General features: G+C 41.0%; 1 protein-coding gene across 5 annotated transcripts; it reads right to left on the bottom strand.

Annotated features, from left to right (window-relative positions):
* Positions 1-1,426: 1,426 nt before the first annotated feature.
* LOC104952309 (ubiquitin-associated protein 2-like) lies at positions 1,427-19,202 on the bottom strand. Of its 5 annotated transcripts, none has more exons than XM_010779110.1 (29): positions 19,111-19,202; positions 17,644-17,781; positions 17,203-17,280; positions 16,992-17,102; positions 16,671-16,827; positions 16,313-16,390; positions 15,351-15,414; positions 15,031-15,113; positions 12,137-12,189; positions 11,973-12,034; positions 11,560-11,773; positions 11,204-11,453; positions 10,964-11,092; positions 10,548-10,684; positions 9,751-9,992; positions 8,957-9,191; positions 8,708-8,747; positions 8,347-8,467; positions 8,060-8,117; positions 7,151-7,364; positions 6,455-6,546; positions 6,000-6,050; positions 5,795-5,873; positions 5,288-5,473; positions 4,642-4,812; positions 3,747-3,851; positions 3,238-3,311; positions 2,762-2,953; positions 1,427-2,225 (listed from the first exon to the last, which is right to left on the bottom strand). In XM_010779110.1, the coding sequence occupies exons 2-29, from the start codon at positions 17,737-17,739 to the stop codon at positions 2,130-2,132; spliced, it is 3,468 nt and encodes a 1,155-aa protein (XP_010777412.1). In that variant the 5' UTR covers positions 17,740-17,781; positions 19,111-19,202; the 3' UTR covers positions 1,427-2,129. The 5 variants fall into 5 exon arrangements, with proteins under 5 accessions (XP_010777412.1, XP_010777415.1, XP_010777413.1 ...); XM_010779113.1 differs by having other exon boundaries at positions 7,253-7,364; XM_010779111.1 differs by having other exon boundaries at positions 7,151-7,361.
* Between the last annotated feature and the right edge of the window lie 496 nt (positions 19,203-19,698).

The following is a 19,698-nucleotide window of genomic DNA, read 5'->3' as shown; positions in this document are numbered from 1 at the left end:
TCTAGTGGTCACTAATAGAATTACAAATATAAGTTAACGGTTAAATCCTATCAATATTATCATATTTGTGCCATTTTACACTTTTACAGGAGGAGAAGATTTACCCTCCACCTGTTAGAGAACATTATCTTTGACAAAACTGTATCCACCTCCCTCTTGCGCTACTACTTCTCTAAAAAAAAGCAAATGGGGCTAGGTCTGAAACAGGCTGATATCCCAGTTTATCTTGTGTACCATTTTCTCTCTTTCACATTTTGGTTTGCATGGCTGTATACGTTACATCTAAGACAACGTGATTTTGGTTAATTGCTGTAGTCTGAAAGCCAAATTATATTCTCCAGTTGTCTTGTTACTTATTTTCATATTTAATTATTTTTAAACTATAAGAGCAGTCAAGCCAAGAACAAATACATTCCCAATATTGAGTTAAAACTGTTTAATTTTCGTTCCTTTGGTTTTGTACAAAGTTTTTAATTAATACCATCGTGTAATATGCAGGTTTCATATGATAGAGCCACCTGCGTCTCACACCAGCTGGGTTACCATATGGCCAAAGGGCTTAAAAGACTATTACAGAGAACCTTATGGCAACCTGATCACAGAAAATGCTCATTTGCCCGTGGATCAAACATACCCAGCTCCCTCAGCGCTTCACACAACTCTGCACATTTACAGCAGAACCTCTCACCAGTTCATGAAAGGAAAAAACAAACATCTTATTAGTTCACTGAGGAGCTACAGTAATGCAAATTAAATCTAATCAATTTGCATGAGCTTTGTGTATTATATAACTTATGTCTGCTTAAACTGCCTGTTGAGACATCATATAAGCCACAATGTTACAAGGTATAAATTATATACTTAACTGCTCACTCAACCTATTATTTATTTTGTATAGCAATGGTTGGTTGAGTAATTCAAGTACACGTAGACATGTTAATGAATTTTTGCATATAGTATATCATCTTCTAAGGGTTTAGGAAGTGGAGTTGCAGGATATCCCAATTAAGTGTTATCAAAAATGTTGTTCCAGATTTGGTTCAAGTTAAATATAAACATTTTGAAGTAAACTTTTGTCACATCTGATTGTGAATATTTGAAAGATCTATCTTTAAGCAATGATTGACAAATGAAAAACACAATATTTTGAAACGGTCATTTTAAATAAATGTATGAGCTGTATATACAGGCACCTATACTAATGTTTCCATGCAATTCAGCAATTTGGATAAAGTCTTCAGGTTACCTTTTCTTTGTTTCCTCATGAACTGTAAATCTAAATGGATGAGTGGCCAGAAGGTTTTTGACATTTGAAATCTCTGCCATTGCATACATAGATCAGAAAATGTGTGCCTGTATAAGAATGTAAAAGAAATCCATGTGAAAAAAAACTATCATGCACAACATACACAAACAAACTCAGAAGTCAGATTTTGAACTGCTCAGAACTTTTATTTCGAGGGAAATCAGGGTTAAAATTAAATAAAAATATAAAATTTAGATGGGCAGGTCTGTCTTTAAGGGAGGGAACTGACACAAGCGGAAAAGGAAGAGGCAGGAGGGGAACGACAGGAAGCTACAAAATTAAGTTTGTGGGATGAGCCTGGTCATTCAGGAAGTTATGTATAAAAAAAGAAAAAAGACTAGACAGATGCAGTTAGTTATTATAAACCCCACCCCCATCTGAAATGTCCTCATACGCAATCAGTGCTATAGCTCTCTCTTTTTCCTTTTTATGGTTTCTTATAGGAAGTTTTAGATAATTTCTCTTCACCATCATAATTACCATCTCATTCTGTCTTAATGTAACATATTTTCCTGCAGTTTTGAAAAAAGTAAACAAAAAGTCCTTCAAAAATAAAATGCAGCAACCACATTTTATGTTCTACTATTACATATACAGTATATATATATATAAATACATACATAAATATCTTACATGTACAACCAATTTTGAAATGGGGGAGGAAGAGAGAATCCAAAAGACTTATGAGGACTTGTGGAGGTGGGGGGAGCGGGACGAGGAGGCCCAAGGTTGCTCATTGTGAAGGTAGTGTGTCTCTGTTTTTTGTTTTAGCTTTACACACGCACACACATCCTTTTCTGGGAGAGGGGGCGGAAAGCATTCCTCAGTTGGCCCAGTAGGGGGAGCTGCCATAGCTGGACTTGCTGCCTTGGGTTTTCTGTTGCATGCTGTTGGACTGATTGCGCTGACCGGGACCACCCTGTGGGGGGAAACAAGCCATTCAGTCAATAATGGTGAAAAAAGAGAAACAGGTTTATTACATTTTATGTTGCTTCTATGAATATTTTCCATGAACCTTTTCACGGACTCAAACGTCACAAAAATCTATCTATAGATCAAGAATTGGTCCCGATGCTACTGACTGCTTCGCGTTAAGCATTAAGAGGACCTGACTAAAGTTCAAACCATCCATGACTATTTTCTTCAGAAAGGCCCATTACATTTGAAAGAATAATTCACCCACAAAAGTTGAATTTATAAACAAAAACCGACCATTCGCATGTTTTGCAATCGTTCAACGCGGCCCTTGTTTACGTATTTTGGGAATCTTTCGTTCACTGTGGAGTTATGCAAGGGAAACTTTTTTTTCAAGAATTTAAGACAACATGAGGCGGGTAATTGATTGCAAAGGAGTTTACTTGTTTAGTAGCCCAACTAGGCCTAACCTTTTCTTTTGGCATATTTGTGTTGTGAAAACCCTGGTAGGCAGAATGTGATTCATGACATTTGGTTTACCTGTCCATCTTGTGTGAGGTGATGGTGCAGCAGCTGGGAGTGGGGCTGTTGGTGCGGTGGCAGGATGTGCATGAAGGGAGCAGGGGCGTAGCCAGGAGCCCCCCCGGGGTTCAAGGGCCCCGCACCCCCCAGTGCAGAGGGCAGGCTGAAGGGAGGCGGTGTCCCCGTGTGGAAGCCCTGCTTGTCAAATGACTGGAGAGAACAGAGACATAAGACGTTACATTTGCAAATACAGCATGTCCAGAAAAAGAGCTAATTTCATTTAGCTTTCAATAAACATGCTACTGTAACCAAAGTTTACAATATAAGTAAACGGGCAATTCAAAACGATGTGCTGATAATGTGAAGGTATTTTCTAGCTTCAATGAAGAGACTTATTTGCTAAATGGGTCACAGGAGTTATTTTAAGACCATTATCCAACAAGCATTACGTCTTGCACTAAATACAGGCATACCACATGACAGAAGTCACTCACCTGAGCTTTGCTGTAGATTGACCCTCCCATGTCAGGTACGCCTCCACTGTTACCTGAGCCTGACAGTCCTGGAGCTGAGAGCAGAATAATAGGAGGGAATAGGAAAGATAAAAAGGAAAGATTGAAATGAAGAAGGTTGGAAAGAAAACCATATAGAGAAGAGGAGAGGGGAGGGGGTTAAGGGAGAAGAAGTACAACTGTGTCACTTCACTGATGATAATTGAATATGAAACATTTCAATCTCCACTGTTAGTAAGAGGGGGGCCAGCCAGTAGGAAGAAGCATATTAAGTGAGGAGGTGCAGAGGCATGTCTCTCACTTTTGCCAATATTCATTTAAATGCACATCAAAGTGCAGTCACACACACGTGCATTTACACACCTCCCTCCAGTACACTCTTGACTGTAGAATCATCTGCAATTGTGAGTACATCCGGTTTTTTCCGACACGGAAATGCCCACTGACATTGACTGGCTTTTAGAGTGTGCGCACATGTGTTGTGTATGTACCTTTCCCTGGGCCGCCGCCCGTTGATTTGGCCTGTGATTGGACAGAGCCTCCGTACCCTCCCTTACTGTACTCCCCACCGTGGGCTTGAGACAGGTCATCAAAGGCTGAAGGAGGAGGAGGAGCAGGAGTACAGAAGAAGAGAGGATGCAGAGCGAGCAAAGGAAAGGGAGAGAAGAGAAAGAGATAAGGTGAAGAGAAGAAGAGGAAAGATGATGGGCACAGAAAAGAGAGGGGGGCAGGGGAGAGAGAGGCAGTAAGGTAACCTGACTAAAATGGCAGCTGTGTCTATATTGAGCCGTGTCCAACTTCAGCAGGGGGTTTGAGCTATGCATGCAGCACAAGCCAAAAACACACACAGGCCCAAGTCCACACACACACATGCAGCGTAAGGTGTATAAAGGGTTGGAAATTAAATGGTCTTTTCTCCCTCTACACTGTCCACCCCTAATTCATTCCAAGGTCTCGGAATACACATTATGGAATTCAAAGAGTCCTTACGCCAAAACTTCTACAAGACAGTAACTTGTGTACTTTTTCAGAATCATAACACGGAAGCGAATGGCCAGATAACGCACCAATCACTACCAGAACTTTTCCAACTGGTGAAGTCCATCAAGTAACCTTTCCACCTTTTTCTTGTGGCAAGTGGCGGTGACAGTTTGTGCGATTGAGATATTTTTGCAGTAATATTTTAAGATAAACCTGTGTTCAAATAGCAAAGCACAGGTTTAAGTAAGATGCATCAAATCAAAACTGGATGAATTCCTGATTTCAAACATTTTATCATTAATTGACTAAAATACGATGTGCTGGCTGTCTGGAAACACCAGTCAGTGCAGTGACAGCCGGAGCCTTCTTGTTTTGTTTTGTTTTTGTTTTTTCTGCCAGTCTTACCTGCGCCATATGCATGCTGTCCGTAATTGGGCTGATGCTGTTGATGATACTGATTGGAGGGGTTGGCAAGGCCCATTCCCTGTTGCTTGCCCGAACCAGGAGGCACAAAGACGGTGGGGCCGTACTGGAACGCTGAGGGAACACCTGGCATACCAGCGTAGTACGGCAGACCTGTACAAAAAGAAATGATAAATTCCCATCGCTCATTGATCCTTTGCGAAGTCCCACCCCTCGCTGCTATTCTATCAAGCTGCTGAGGTTACCATGGAGTCCTGCGTTCGGGGGGACCATTAGGAATAAATGCTTGATTCAAGGATGAGTGGCCTGGCAATACTCATTGTGCTCAATTGTTTCGCACAACTTCAGCAAAGTGCGCAATCTGCTGAACCTCATAAAAAAAATTACTACATTATCACGAGAATGGGAGATTCAGTCGATTATTTCCACATAAAAGGATTAGGATATGTGCTTGATAACGTCATCATTATCTCCAGGCCAAACAACGTCAGAGATCAAATTAACTCAGCGAGTCATCAAGGAATATTTTCTTGTTCAAATAAATGTCTGGTGTAATCCGGTAAGAATGGTGTTGTCAATTAAGTCAAAGGTTGAAAATGTTCCACAGAATGGCATCCCAGTTCCTTACCAGTGTATCCGTAGCCAGGGGGCAGAGGGGGGTTGAGGAAGGCCTGGTTCTGAGCTTGCTGCCCCTGGCTCTGCCCCTGCCCCTGCACTCCGGCCTGTGGAGCCTGCGACTGCACCCCCGCAGAGGACAGGCTGGTGGGGGGGGCTGGAGATGAAGAATCATTCCTGCCAAACTTTGTTGCCTCACCTTGACAGAAAATGACAGTAAAGACAAAACGGAAGTTGAGAAAAAAAGTATCCGTTGAACAGCCAACATAAATGAGCAAAAGCAGCAAGCAAATAAGGAAAAGAGCCTAAAATGTCCATCTTAATGTTGTGCTAAACTCAATCGGCTGAACTGTGATAATATAGATTATCATGAGAATGGGAGATTCAGTAGATTATTTCCACATAAAAGCATTAGGATATGTGCTTCACTATCTCCAGAAAAAGGGACGAAATAAATACAAAAGATACAGACAGACATACGTTTCATAAAACGGAGTAATTGTGTTAAAAATGGACTTACCAGAATATGGATTATTGGCCAGGCTCTCTCTTCCAGGCATAGCAGCCGTAGTACCAGGGAATGTAACACCATAATAATCCTGAGTAGAAAGAGAAACAAATTAATATAAAAGCCAAAGGTGGCCAATCAATACATCCCAGCCGACTCCTTTGGGAATTTGTTGATTTCCAGAAAGCAGGGTACAGTGCAGGATAACCAGACTCACCATAGGAAGGCGAGACTGCAGCATTTGCAAGTCCTCGTATCCATAGATTTGCTGTCGAAATAAAAGATAATGTGGAGAATAATTAGAGATAATAAAATACTGTGTATGGATACACATCTATGGAAGTACCTACTTAACCTCACGGTTTCCTGCCAACTCAACTTTCATCTACTCTGCTTTAATCAGTGCGTGCCATAGACATCATTATGATCAGAAGCTACTAAAACAGTCAACACAAGCTCTATAGAATAAAGAGTGTCAAAACCAAAACACATTTCACTTTATTAACTAATGGTAAACACATGGCTCTTTAAGATTGACCGAATGAAGATGCTAAACAGTTTCCATATGATACAACACTTCAATTCCTTTTAGTAATCAAGCCTTTGGATCACTAGGGAACTAATGAATACACAAACAAGTACATCAAAGACATCAGGAAAGTGTATAGTTACCGGGTAAGCAGGGAGCAACCCCCCCGGGCCCATGATGTACTGGTTTGCCAGGAGAGGTGGCACTCCTTGTGCCAAGTTGGGAGGAGCTTTACCTGAAGAGGACAAACACGGATTTTTGGCTTGAATTAAATCATGGACATTGTTTAAGTAATTACTTATCTTGGGATGTATATAATACTACAGAAAATGACAGTAAAGAAGACAAAAAACGGAAGTTGAGAAAGATAATCTGTTAAACAGCCAACATGAAATAGCATAGAAGCAACCAAATAAGAAACAGAAAGTACATTGCGAAAGTTGTCTAAAATGTCCATCTTAATGTTATCGGTTGTGCTAAACTCAATCTTCTGAATAGGGATACGAAAAATACATTATCACGAGAATGGGAGATTCAGTAGATTATTTCCACATAAGGATTAGGATATGTGCTTGATAAAGTCATCATTATCTCCAGAAAAAAAAATGGACGAAATAAATAAAAGATACATACAGACGTGTGTGTAGTTTCATTTAACAGCGAGTCCTTTTGTTATAATTTAACATCATTTAGATACATTCGTTTAAATCTGTACTGCCTAATATGAGTGTCTAAAGTGCCTGATTCCACAGGCAATTGGGATGAGGAAGTCATTCTCCTTTGAAAGAATCTTTTGTAAATGAGTTCCTGTGTTACGGTGATGGGAACATTGAGCTTACCAGAGGTGGCAGTGAGCAGGGGGGCCCCGCGGTTGCTAGCAGCTAAGAGCGCAGCGGCTGTGCCGTTAGGAGTAAGTCCTGGTGCTCCAGATAGGTGCATACCATTGGAGATTGAACTGCTGACAGCCATAGGAATTGAGGGAATGGAATGGACAGCTTGGCTGGCCGACGAAAAGGCATGGAGGTGGCTGCTCTCCTCATGACTCATCTGCTGCTACAGGACAAGAGCAGAGTGAGTGAGCGGGAAGTAACCACTTACAGTCTTTCAGATCAGGTAATGATATCTTCATAAATCAACTGTTTGTTTTCCTTAGAGCTTAGCTTAAAATAAAGTCCTGTATTCAAATAACACAACTGCACAATAACTGAGTTAAAACAATAACTGTTTTCGCTCATCGATCCTTTGCCAGGCCCAACCCCCATGAAGCTACTGAGGTTACAATGGAGTCGTACGTTCGGAGGGGGGACACTTATTGTTTGGTCAATTTCCATTAGGAATAAATGCTTGATTCAAGGGTGAGTGGCCTGGCAATAGCAAGTGTACTCAATTGGTTAGCACAACTTCAGTAGAGTGCTCAATCTGTTGAACTGGGATAAGAAAAATAATAGTTTTTAAAAATACATTATCACGAGAATGGGAGATTCAGTAGATTATTTCCACATAAAAGATTAGGATATGTGCTTGATAACGTCATCATTATCTCCAGGCCAAAGTCATCAAGGAATATATTTTCTTGTAAAATATCCGGTGTAATCCGATGAGAAAGTCTAGTATTCAAATAACCCAACTGTACAATAACCGAGTTAACACAACTATGTTTTATGCAAAAATGCCATGTCCTTATATAGCCATATCTGCAAAGTAATGTAAGAGTAATTGTGTGTGTGTAAGCATAAACAAACACTTACAGTCAGGGAGGAGCTTGTGGCAAGGGCCAATCCAGTTGAGTGAGCACTGGTCACATGACTAGAGAAAGCAAAAAGGATTCAGTAAGCCTGCTTGAATCTATTAGGGCGATAAAGGTACTTTACACAGGAAACATTAGCAGAACAATGGGAGATTCAGTAGATTATTTCCACATAAAAGGATTAGGATATGTGCTTGTAAATGTCATCATTATCTCCAAGGGGGAAAAAAAAAGAGACAAAATAAATGAATCAAGGTGCAAGGTGCAATACATTAAACCATGCCGTACCTGCTGAGCGAGGGGATGGATGTTGAGTGGGAAGGTGTAACTGCAGGGGAAGGGATGTGGTGGCCACTGTCACTCGTCATAATGGGAGACTCAGTCATCACTGTTCTGGATGCTGACGTAGCTGAAAAAAAAAAAAAAAAGTGTTTGATGTCAATTTTTGTGGGTTGATGTTACAAGCTGATTGTGAGAGAAAATAATGACAAGTAATCGAAAAAAAAACAGATTGGTTGAGTATGTCCTGGTGTTTATCAAGCATCCTTCACTTTCAGTAAAAGGACAGTTTCCATTTCCTACCGGATGCATTTAGCGATCAATATCATATTGGATTTGATTGGCCACTCCGGTTGCTGAGTGTACTTACTGTCTTGTATGCTCTGTGTCTTCATGCCATTGTAGCCATTCTATGAAAAGAAGAAATCATCAACGTGTTATCATTTGATTTGTTATCTGTCAGTGTACTGTCAGATTTTAAGTAGATAGATTCTAGAAATAACAGTGAAGTTAGCACACATCCTATTGTCATTAGAGGTATTATTAGGATAAGCCCCTTGAGATTATCTCGTTTTCAGGGGGGGTCCTTATGCACTTAGAGAAAAAGGTTTGTCCTCACTGTAAGAGAAGCAGCTGATTGAACATCTTGGCTCTGAGAGTAGCCCATATGAGGGGGCAGGGACCTTTGCCCACTGGTGTCCACCCGGTTGGCTGGAGGAGCGACTGAAGAGGGTGGAGCTGATGCACTGGGAAGACCCATAGAGGGGGAGGGCGTGGCGCTGGGTAAACCCAAGGATGGTGATGGGAAACTGGGATCTGAGACGCCCATGGTGGGTAGGCTGCTCATGTGTTCACTGTTCACAGGACCAAGAGAAGGGAAAAGATGGATGAATACACAAGAACATTGAGAAAGAGAAATAAGTAAAAGGTGGGATGTATTATTACTGATTTCATTTAAACAGCCAACATAAAATTGCATAGAAGCAACCAAATAAGAAAAAGAAAGTACATTGCGAAAGTAACCTAAAAAGTCCATCTTAATGTTATCAGTTGTGCTAAATTCAATCTTCTGAACTGGGATAAAAAAATATATATATATATATATACTTTATCACGAGAAAGGGAGATTCAGTCGATTATTTCCACATAAAATGATTAGGATATGTGCTTGATACGTCATCATTATCTCCAGGAAACAAAGGGGACGAAATAAATAAAAGATACATACAGACGTGTGTGTAGTTTCATTAAACAGGTAGTAATTGTGTTATACTGTAACATCATTTAGATACATATGTTTAAATCTGTAGTGCTGGAGTAAATGGTGGGATGTATCATTACTGATTTAATTTAAAACATAAAAGCAGTTTTCTCTTTGTAACTTGTGCCTTACACCATTTCAAAACAACTCACACAAACCTCATGGATCCTGGCTGGGAGAACAGGCTGCTCTGCTGCTGCTGCGTGGGGACAGCCATGGGAACAGGAGCTGCCGGAGCCTGGCCCTGAGTCAGGGCGTGTTCCCTGGCCGACTCTTTCTGTCCCATGTCTACTGCTCCACCACCAGCCTCAGACCCAAAGTCAAGAGCCCCAAACTGAACATTCAGGCCGGGGATATCAGCTGAGCCCGGCATCTCTACTGCCGATGAAGGGATCTGAAAAGACAGGTTGGAATTGAGTATAGCTGATAACTTTCTAAACAATTTTATTTATTTTGCATGTGTTTTTCTACCATGTATGATACATAAAAGCATCAGATGTTTCAGTGTGTGTGCAAGGTTCTCTTTAGTCCAAAAATGAATGTAGACGTTAACTTGTTAGTGGCAATGTTCAGTCAAAATATCTCAAATTGCCACTTGAATGTGTTACAGTATAAATTGCCATGACTTAAGCAGCAGGCTTTAACAAATAAAGGTATGAGATGGATATACCGAAAAAGTATTGAATATTTATATGCACCCTTTGTGTTTGTTGACAAGATATTCTCCGTGATTGTGAAAAATAAAAGTCACGAGAGTTCAGTTTACAGCTTTAGGAAACTATTTGTTGAGTCTGTCACATCGTCTAGTCAAGCATGCGAGAGCAGATCAATTACTGAAAATAATTCCAGCTTCTACTATGTCTAACAAGTAACAGTCCTTTGTTATTGTTTCAGTGAAGTTAGAACTTGTTTTGTCATATAAGAACCTTCATATTTTAGAGTCGCTTACCTTTGAGGAAGGAGGTACTCTGCGTCTCTGTGTCTTTAGCTGCCGCTGAGGGGGTTCTGTGACGGAAGGCTCCATGCCTGGATACTTCATTCCTGGAGAGGCTCCATCTCTCATAAGAGAGACCGAGGACTCATGACCTAAAGAATATTAACACATTTGTTAAAGTCAAAGTAATTGTCAGAGCAGAACACAATGATAATGCACAGATACTGTTAGTGCGTTTGCACTTCTACAGATGCACTGAAAAACAATTGCTTAGGTAGTTGTATAGCAGACTAAAATACTTTTATTTTTCAGTCCACAGTGATCACAGTACACAACGGCAAAAGGTACACTTCAAATGTTGCCCTCACCTTCGCTAGCCTTACATCATATATCTATTAATTATTAAATATACCACCGCCATGCAGCCGTACCTGGTGGTGTAGGGACCTGTGGAGCATGCAACATGCCCAGAGGCTCTGTGCTGGGGAGGTTGGAGGACTGCTGCCTCAGCGACAGCTGGCTGAGCACCGCTGAAGGCTCCGGTTGAAGCTTCATGGCCACTGAAGAGAATGGAGATACATTTATCATTTTACTGTGCACTGTACATCTTGCATAGTAAAGAGGTAATAGGCATGTCTTACAATGTTGTGTTAGATTCCTCATCCACTTACTGTGTTGGGCAGTAACAGAGCCATTCTCCACTCTCCGAGTCTTGATTTCTGCAGAGGGGACAGGAGCAGGGTTCTGTATCGGGGATGGCCCTGCGTCTTTGGAACCGCTGATGTTGCTGGCTGATGCCAACGTCGGACCAGCTCTCTGACCGAGCCGAGGCCCGTTGAGCGGCTCTGACGCCCGGACATCAGCGGCAGGGGTCGGCTTAGGCGCATTGAGAGAACCAAACCCGGAACCCAGGACAGAGGACTGGTAGGATGAGAGAAACAAAACAAGAGTTGAATACACTGATACCATGTACAAGTGTTTGCTGGCGCTGTCATGTGTAAGTGCATGTACGTGTGGCTTTCTGTACCAGTGTAGCATGTGCGTAGGTGGAACTAGCCGAGGCGGCATGGGCGTAGCTGTTGGCTGTTGCGTGTGCATAGCTGTGTGTTGCAGTGCGTCCATTGTGGTGGGAATTGGTAAACACCAGGCTTTGGCCCAAATCCTCAGCTGAAGGTCCATCAACTATGGCCCCCAAGTCAGAGTCCACTCCAGAATTAGGCAGTAGGCCAGCAAGGTCCGCACTGAGGAGAAGCAATGGACAAGGGAGCAGAAAGAGTGAGGGGAATAGAGAGGAAGAATTTAATGAAGTGGGTCAAAAAGGAAAAGATAACCAAACTGATCAAATAAAGTGTTTATCCAAAATAAGCTTGATGTGTAAAAAGCTTAATTTCTTTTATGAAGTGTATTAAGTTGAATGCACATTTGGGCAGGGTGGCTTACTTTTGTCCAGGTGTGATGATGGCTGGAGGAGAAGAGGCAGTGAATACTTTGGTCTCAGACAACTGTAAAAGAAAGACATGGGCAAACACAGGCATCCATCAGATTAATCTAGGCATATGTGCTGTGCAGCCGAAACCATTCAGAGCCATATTTATTAGCCTTACATCCTCATTCCAGTCCTCTGAAGCCCAGTCTTCAACCTGGCCTGCCCATGGTCCTAGGATAAAAAAGACAAGGAAATCAGCCAGGTTAGTATTGCCGGGGTCTCACATACTCAGTGCTATGAGTTCAACGGTTTGGGGACCTTTTTTTAAAATGTATGCACTCGTATGCCCTAAATGCATGTTACTAACTAAGCATCCCTAGAGTTGTTGTGTCTCTTAGCTGGCAGTTGGCCAGTATTAAAAAGCTACTGAGGTCACCATGGAGTCCTGCGTTCAGGGAGAGGACTTATCGTTTAGTCAATTTCCATTAGGAATAAATGCTTGATTCAAGGATGACAATACCAATTGTACTCAATTGGTTAGCACAACTTCAGTGCTCTATCTGCTGAACTGGGATAACAAAAACCTTTAAAAAAATACATTAGCACGAGAATATGAGATTCAGTCGATTATTTCCACATAAAAGATTAGGATATGTGCTTGATAACGTCATCATTATCTCCAGGCCAAAGTCATCAAGGAATATATTTTCTAAAATGTCTGGTGTAATCCGGTAAGAAAGTCTAGTATTCAAATAACCCAACTGCACAATAACTGAGTTAACACAACTATGTTTTATGCAAAAAGGCCATTTCCTTATATATCCACATTTGCAGAGTAATGTAATGCCGGAACCGGTTTTCCTTTTCAGCCCTCGTTTTGTTCACACCGCCCAGAGCCTGACTGGTGCTGCTGCGTTATGACGTCATCGTTTACGTCGCTGATTTTCTCCCCAGCGGCGCTCACAACAACAACGAGGGACTGCGGCAGGTCGCTGATCGGGTTGCTTTTAAATCATACGAAGCCAGATTAAATTAAATAACGACTAGTCCAAACTTATACTTTTCTCCAGAGTGCCGTGGTTCATAGTTTATTAATGTGCTTAAGCGGCATTTACCGACCGCTGAAGTGCTGCCCGCTGTTTGGCATCACAACGCTGTTATGAAAGTTTCTCTGGCATAAAATGGGTGATGTTAGCTTAGCAACCGAAGCTAAACTGACTATCTTGACTACTTGTTGCTATCCTATTGTGGCATAAACCGTTTTCTATAGGCACATTTTACCTTTTCATTATGATTCTACTTGTCGGACATGACAACCTGTGCAGCCCATGTATTGATTCCATCCAGGGGTAGACATTAAGGTTAAAATGCCACTGGCCCTCCGGGCCGGTGGAATTGTATTATCACTGGCCTCACCATTGTAACCACTGGCCCGGAGCATTCGTCCAAAAAAAAATCGACTAATGAAGAAAATTAACACATTTGTTGCAATAGTAATTGATGCACGAACTACATTACTACAACATTTGAATCATCAGTTCTTCCTAAATTGTTCATATTTGGTTTATTAAAATAATGATAGTGGTCATTGTTAAAAATTGTCTGCTATTATGAGTATTATTATTTGTATAATGCACTTTCTGCCTTCCTGTCATTAGGAGTTAGACATGTATTGGCTATGTAATTGATTTGAATAGAACCTTCATTATCCTAAACTGCTGGGACATTTCCGCCAATACCTTTATATTTTCTACTTACTTGTCAGCATAGGTCGGCATTGATGTACAGAGCCAACTAAAGACCTTGTTTATATTGGCATAATATTGAGAGGTGCAGTGACGCGTCCTAAAACCAGGAAGTAAGCTGCTGGTTCCCTCGACAAAAAAGTAATGGATTTCTCCATAGGGTTTTGGAAAATAGCTGGAAATAAGGTCTGTGGAAAACAAACCTCTGATAAATGCACATTTTGTTCAGCCGGATAATCTCCACATGTCTACCCTACTTTTATAATTTTCGAATCATATATCTAATCGATAGATTATAAAAAGGGTTTGCTGGCTGAAACTTTCTCTCCCTCTTCTTCTCATGTTCCCTGTCACTCTCCTTTCACTCCTCCGGTAACTTTCTTTTATTTGAAGATTGTTTTTTGCCTGACGCTTGGCCGGTTACCACTGGTATTAAAAAGGATTTTGGCGAATGGTTAGGTGGCGCGATAGTCTGTAGTGAAGGAGCGCGCTCCCGCTCACGGGAGCCTGCTCGCGCTGCACTCCGCAACAAACAGCCATTTGCTTTTCACCCAACAACGACAAGCGACTCACGAAACAGCTATGTTGTAGCGTTAATAAACGAAACCATTTAACACAATTGCTAGTCAAAATACCAATACCATAGGACCATTTTTTTTTTTAAAGCAATATTTTTAGTGGCCCGAGCGGGCAAGTGGAAAGTACGTTATGCTGGCCCGGGGTGTCTAAATAGTGCTTCCGGGCCAGCGGGCCATTTATAGTGTTGAGCCCTGCAATCCGATAGCTGCTATAATAGAAAACGTCTGCCTGCTCTCCACAATGATCAATGACAGCGAACGGATGGACCTTTTATTAAATGTATGCACTCGTATGCCCTAAATGCATGTTACTAACTAAGCATCTCCAGAGTGTCTCTTAGCTGGCCAGTATTAAAAAGGTAACATCTGGATCATCAATAATGGCTGCCTCATTGTAGTGGTCAATCCTGATGCCCACTTTATTATTTTTTGGAAGCACCTGGATATCGTTGATAGCCTCCTGGATTCATATATATATATATATAGCTTTTTTAATATATATAAGTTTGCATTTTATATTGGCCATGTTTTAATGTTATTATACGTTTTTCAAAGGTTTTTTGTGGGGTTACTTTTTCCAATGTCCATTTTCGGGGTCTAAGGACAGAGGGTGTAGTCTGCTGTACACCCATGAAAGCCCCGAGACAAATGTGTGATATTGGGCTATATGAAACAAATTTGATACCAAATAAAAAAAGTCCAATTAAAAGTCTGCTTCAAAACATTTGATGTTCTGATATTTTACTTACCAGATCCTTCGGCAGGTCCATTGCCATCCCATGCCTCCTGGCGAGCTCGAGAGTTAGCCCCATAGTCAGATGGATTGAAGGTGCTGAAAGAAGTGGACAGTGGAAAAAAAGACAACAAGAAAGGTGAGGAGACAGGTAAGGTAGATGAGCCAAGATAAAATCAATGAGAATATCATCTGGTATGCTGTAGCTAATAAATGAGGAGATTCAGAATTGTTATTCATCTACACGTTTGTTTTTTAAGATATGTGCTTGTTATTACCATCATCACCTCCTCATCCTACTTCAGACTTAAGATTACAATTGACACATGTTCTTACCCCATTCCCTCGCCGGAGAACCTGGTGCCATCAGCTGCTCTTCCTCTACCGCGAACCCCTGCCCCTGAGGAAACAAAACAACCAGATGACATCATCTGTTGTAATCATTGATCTTTGTTGAGCATTAGCATACCTGCATTAATGTGTCTGTTTATTTTTAATATTAAGTTATATTTTCCCTTTTTTGTTCAACAATGAAAGCATAGCACAGGTAACTGCCTGAAATTGATACCAAACCAATCTGTAGGATACAAATTAAGAAGCATGAGCTATTGAGGTAACTGTTGACAGGCTGTCTGAACAACTCATAAGATCTGCATTTCTATGTTCAGAATCATTGAACCTCTGGGAATATTGGGTTTAGCGACTAGATAACTGCTAAAACACTCAGATATTAAATAAGTGGCAAGAATACCTGCCTTTCTCCGCTGTTAAAAGCACAACAACAAATCTGACCCCATTTCCTCTGAACCAGGCCTTGATCAACCTCACCATTCTTTATCACAAAATGCCAACCAATCAAGTCAGATCCTACTCCCTTTCTATCTCTCCAATCTCTTTATCTATTGACAACCTGCCTCACCAAACACTCAAGCAGCTGCAGGGAGTGAGCACATTCCACACATGTTGAGTGCTGCAACACTCTAAATGCCTGCAGACACAAATAGATGTGTTGCCAGCTACTTCATCAAAACATTAAAAACCCTATCTTATCATCTCTGTAGACAAGAAGACGTTATTAAATGTTCTTAAAGCATGCATTTCAGTTTCTAGCCTGCAGTCATTCTAATTCTTTTTTAATGTATCGTAAAAAGAGCATCTGAAAAATGTGGTTGTAGCTTTGGATCCAGCTTTATTCCATAATAATTGTATACTCAAACTGTGAGCTTTTGGCTTCATTGCTAACAAATGGCAATGTAGTAAATAATCTATGAAGGAGTGTAATTTCTCGTATGACTCACCTCTGCCACGCCCTCTGCGCCCACGGTCTCCCCCCCTTTCTCCAGGTGCCACCTCAAATCCATTCTCTTCTAACCGACCTGGAAACAAACAAACAGTGATTCATTTAAAATTGTGAACACTAAAGTGGAATAAAAAAATAACGTGGGGGTTTTTAATGACAGCTGCTGGTAAATTAAAGTTTATTAAATCTGGGAGAGACGGTTAGTTGACAAATCCATATACCAACCGTACTTTAAGCAACATAACAGTGATAATAAACAGTCGTCGATGAGGAAAGACGCATCAAAGAGAGGACATTATTTCAACAAACTAACAGGGAACCTGCAGAAGCTACACAAAACATATAGAGAGGCGTACCTTCACGCCCTCGACTGATGCCTCTGCCCCTCCTGTTGGACGCCCCACGTCCTCGACTAGCCTCTCTCTCTCCTCCCCTTTTCTCTCGGCTCTCCTTTATCTCTGAGGGTCCTTCTTTCCCAAGGCTCCTCTTTTTCCCCACTGTCTCCCAGGAGCTCTGACAGAGGTAAACCAGAGAAGAAGAATTTTTAAATACATTTAAAAAAAAAACTTGTATGTGAATTCTTCAAAACCCAAAGGAATTGCAAACAGATGTAAACACAAGCATAATAAAAAGTATCATATCAGTATGGTTCAGGAATGTATACATAAGACTCTTACTGGGTCAGAGGTGCTCTCCAGCATAAAATTGATGGCTCTGTTTACATCTTCGTTGCAGTCATGGAGGGCTACCACGCACTCATCTTGAGTCTTCCCAGTTACCTCAATCAGCTTTGAGTATGAAAAACAGACAGTCTTATGTTAGATCATCAATGATGCAATGAGGGCTGTAATGTTCAAAATGTTAAGTTTGAATATAGAAGACTGTTACCTGTTTAACCTTGTCTTCAAAGTCAGCATCATTTTTGTCGTAGATCACTTCGGCTAAGCGAATCTGTTCTGCTGTTGCCTGGTAGAGAAACAGACTTCAGTTTAAAACAATACATTAAGAAGACAGAGTCTGTCCTTTATCTTTTAATGCCAGACTAGTTTTCACCTATATACCATGCTTGTAAGCAAAGAAGCTTTCTGAAGACATTAATTTGAGGATATTCACGATTATCACAAAAAAGGGAATTCAATCGACCTAACTTGTTTAGCTTTTATTGCAATCTGTGATACCTTTTATCTTTCCATCCCTATTCAGTATGATAACGTTTTTTAACTAAAAATGTATTTATCACTTTGAGGCAACCTTTGGTTAGATTAAACAATAATACTTGAACAGGAGAGGCCTGGATTCACCTGTGAATGTCCAACAGTGACCCCTCACCTGTATCTGTTTCTGTGGCTGTGTTGTCTGTGTGGTGGCGGGCAGCGCTCTGTCCCGAGGCCCTCGGGCTGGATTGCTGACCACTGAAGTCATCATATACAGTATATACAAAACAATGTATGTACAAAATAGAAAAATCTGGGGGAGAGAGGAAGAGGCAGAGTTGAATGACATAGAATTGTGAGTTAGTCGCTATGTGAAATATAATACTGAATAAATGTCGAATACAAGTACAATAAACGAACTAAGAGCCGACTGAGACTTACTGTTGTTAAGTATACCATGTAAGTCTATAACCCCATCTGTCGCCCCCCCACCACCCGGGTTAAATTTAGCAAGCCAAGAGGGGACTATCCGGGTGTCAACTTACAACCCTCCCTCAGTCTACCACACAAAAACACAACGAGTATGCCCCACCATATGTTAAGGGTATTAAGAATAATAACCTTCACCTAATAAATACGTTTAGATAGCGACAGCGATTCGGAATTCGACTAAAAGTATAAAGTAATCTAACACAAAATATATTGGGCTTAACGCCATGCTGAGCTGTGTCTAAGGAAATTGCAAGCATACACACGTTCCGTCGGTTAGATTGCACCACATAAAGTGACTCATTTTAGCAAGTAATATTAACGTTAACAAGTTACAACATGTCAGCCTGTTAACACAACAAATTATGTCGACAGGCTCGGATCATACGGAATCGTAAACGCATTAAGGTGAACGTTACAAGAAGCTCGAAGGAAATATGAGCCACACTGCTAACTTTCACATCAGCGTTAGCTCTGTCAACTAACGTTAGCACGGGCTAGCTTTAGCCTGCCTCGTCTTTGTTCCGTGTGCGATACACACACGGTTCATAACGTTAAAATATAATATTACAAATACTGCCAAGGTATCAGTGTTTTTTATATAGTAAGTTAACCTGTGCGTTATTGTGATTGGGTTCGTGAAGCCACCTCGACTCACGTAAAGATAATAAACAAAGTGCGACGATGTACCCTATTGTGTTAACCAAGAGAGAAGCTAACGTTAGTCGCTCAAAGCTACATGTAGCTAAAGTTAGCAGCAGCAAACATAACCGAAACTAAACGAACACACGAGATGTTATCAACATTTATCTACACTGATATTGTAATACTGTTTGTGTGTGGGGGGACGTATCGAAGAAACGTGTGTCCCCTTCATGTTTAACTCCAGCGGCTATCAGCAGTTACGTTAACGAACTGACCCGGCATGTGAACGGCCCGTCCGCATACAATGAGCATTACGGATACGACGCTAGCTTGTTAGCTAGTAAGTTAGCTAGTTAGGTAACCACCGAAAAGGACAAACTGTTTCTCTGAATCGACCGATCGTTTTTCTATAAACTACTGTACAAGTTGTACGATAGGCTGACTGTGTCGTTCAAACGGCTTTCAATTCGAAAACAATAAAACAACAAATGTCTATTCTTCATTTTACCTGCTAACACGCTTCGCTCAGCCAGCAGCAGCAGATGCTGTCACGTGACCCAACGCGCCGTTGTTCAACGAGGAGAAGCCGACACTGCCAACCATAACCCTACAAGATGATCACGTGGTTCAACAACGTGCCCTTGCGTGCGCGTTCCTGTGTGGGAGCGCGCGCTGCTGTAATACTTCCAGGGTTGAGTCCAGCCTATGTTTGAGTCTGAGGACAAGTGAAAACCATGGTGAAATTAAACCTTATACTGTACAAATAGTTTATTACAAATAAAATATGCTGATATTTTTCCCATATTTAGCTAATTAGGCACACATGTAATTTCTGATACGATATCAAATACACATATGTTTTATTTATTTTTTGTTCAAGAGGGAGTTTTTTCTTCTTCAGCCAAACCGTTTTTGTAAGTTTCTTTACTGAGCATCATCTAAATCCACTGTCTTATTTTGGCATTTTCTATTCAAATGATATTCACCCTATATACTACGCAAGATACATATTTCACAAGACAGAACAGTTCATTAGACAAACTTCACTTAATCTTAAAGTCTTATAAGAACTGTATTCAACAAGTAGCAACAAATT

This window comes from Notothenia coriiceps, unplaced genomic scaffold (assembly GCF_000735185.1).
Source record: "Notothenia coriiceps isolate Sejong01 unplaced genomic scaffold, NC01 NC01_scaffold00019799, whole genome shotgun sequence".
In the NCBI taxonomy this organism is placed as follows: Eukaryota; Metazoa; Chordata; class Actinopteri; order Perciformes; family Nototheniidae; genus Notothenia; species Notothenia coriiceps.
This window is presented reverse-complemented; position numbering and strand designations above follow the sequence as displayed.

Coding starts and splice junctions, on each gene's coding strand:
- LOC104952309 (XM_010779110.1), bottom strand. CDS start 17,739: ATGATGACTTCAGTGGTCAGCAATCCAGCCCGAGGGCCTCGGGACAGA. Junction 11,774..11,972: donor ATCATCACACCTGGACAAAA/GTAAGCCACCCT, acceptor GCTTCTCCTCAG/TGCGGACCTTGCTGGCCTAC. Junction 5,874..5,999: donor TGCAGTCTCGCCTTCCTATG/GTGAGTCTGGTT, acceptor CTTTCTACTCAG/GATTATTATGGTGTTACATT.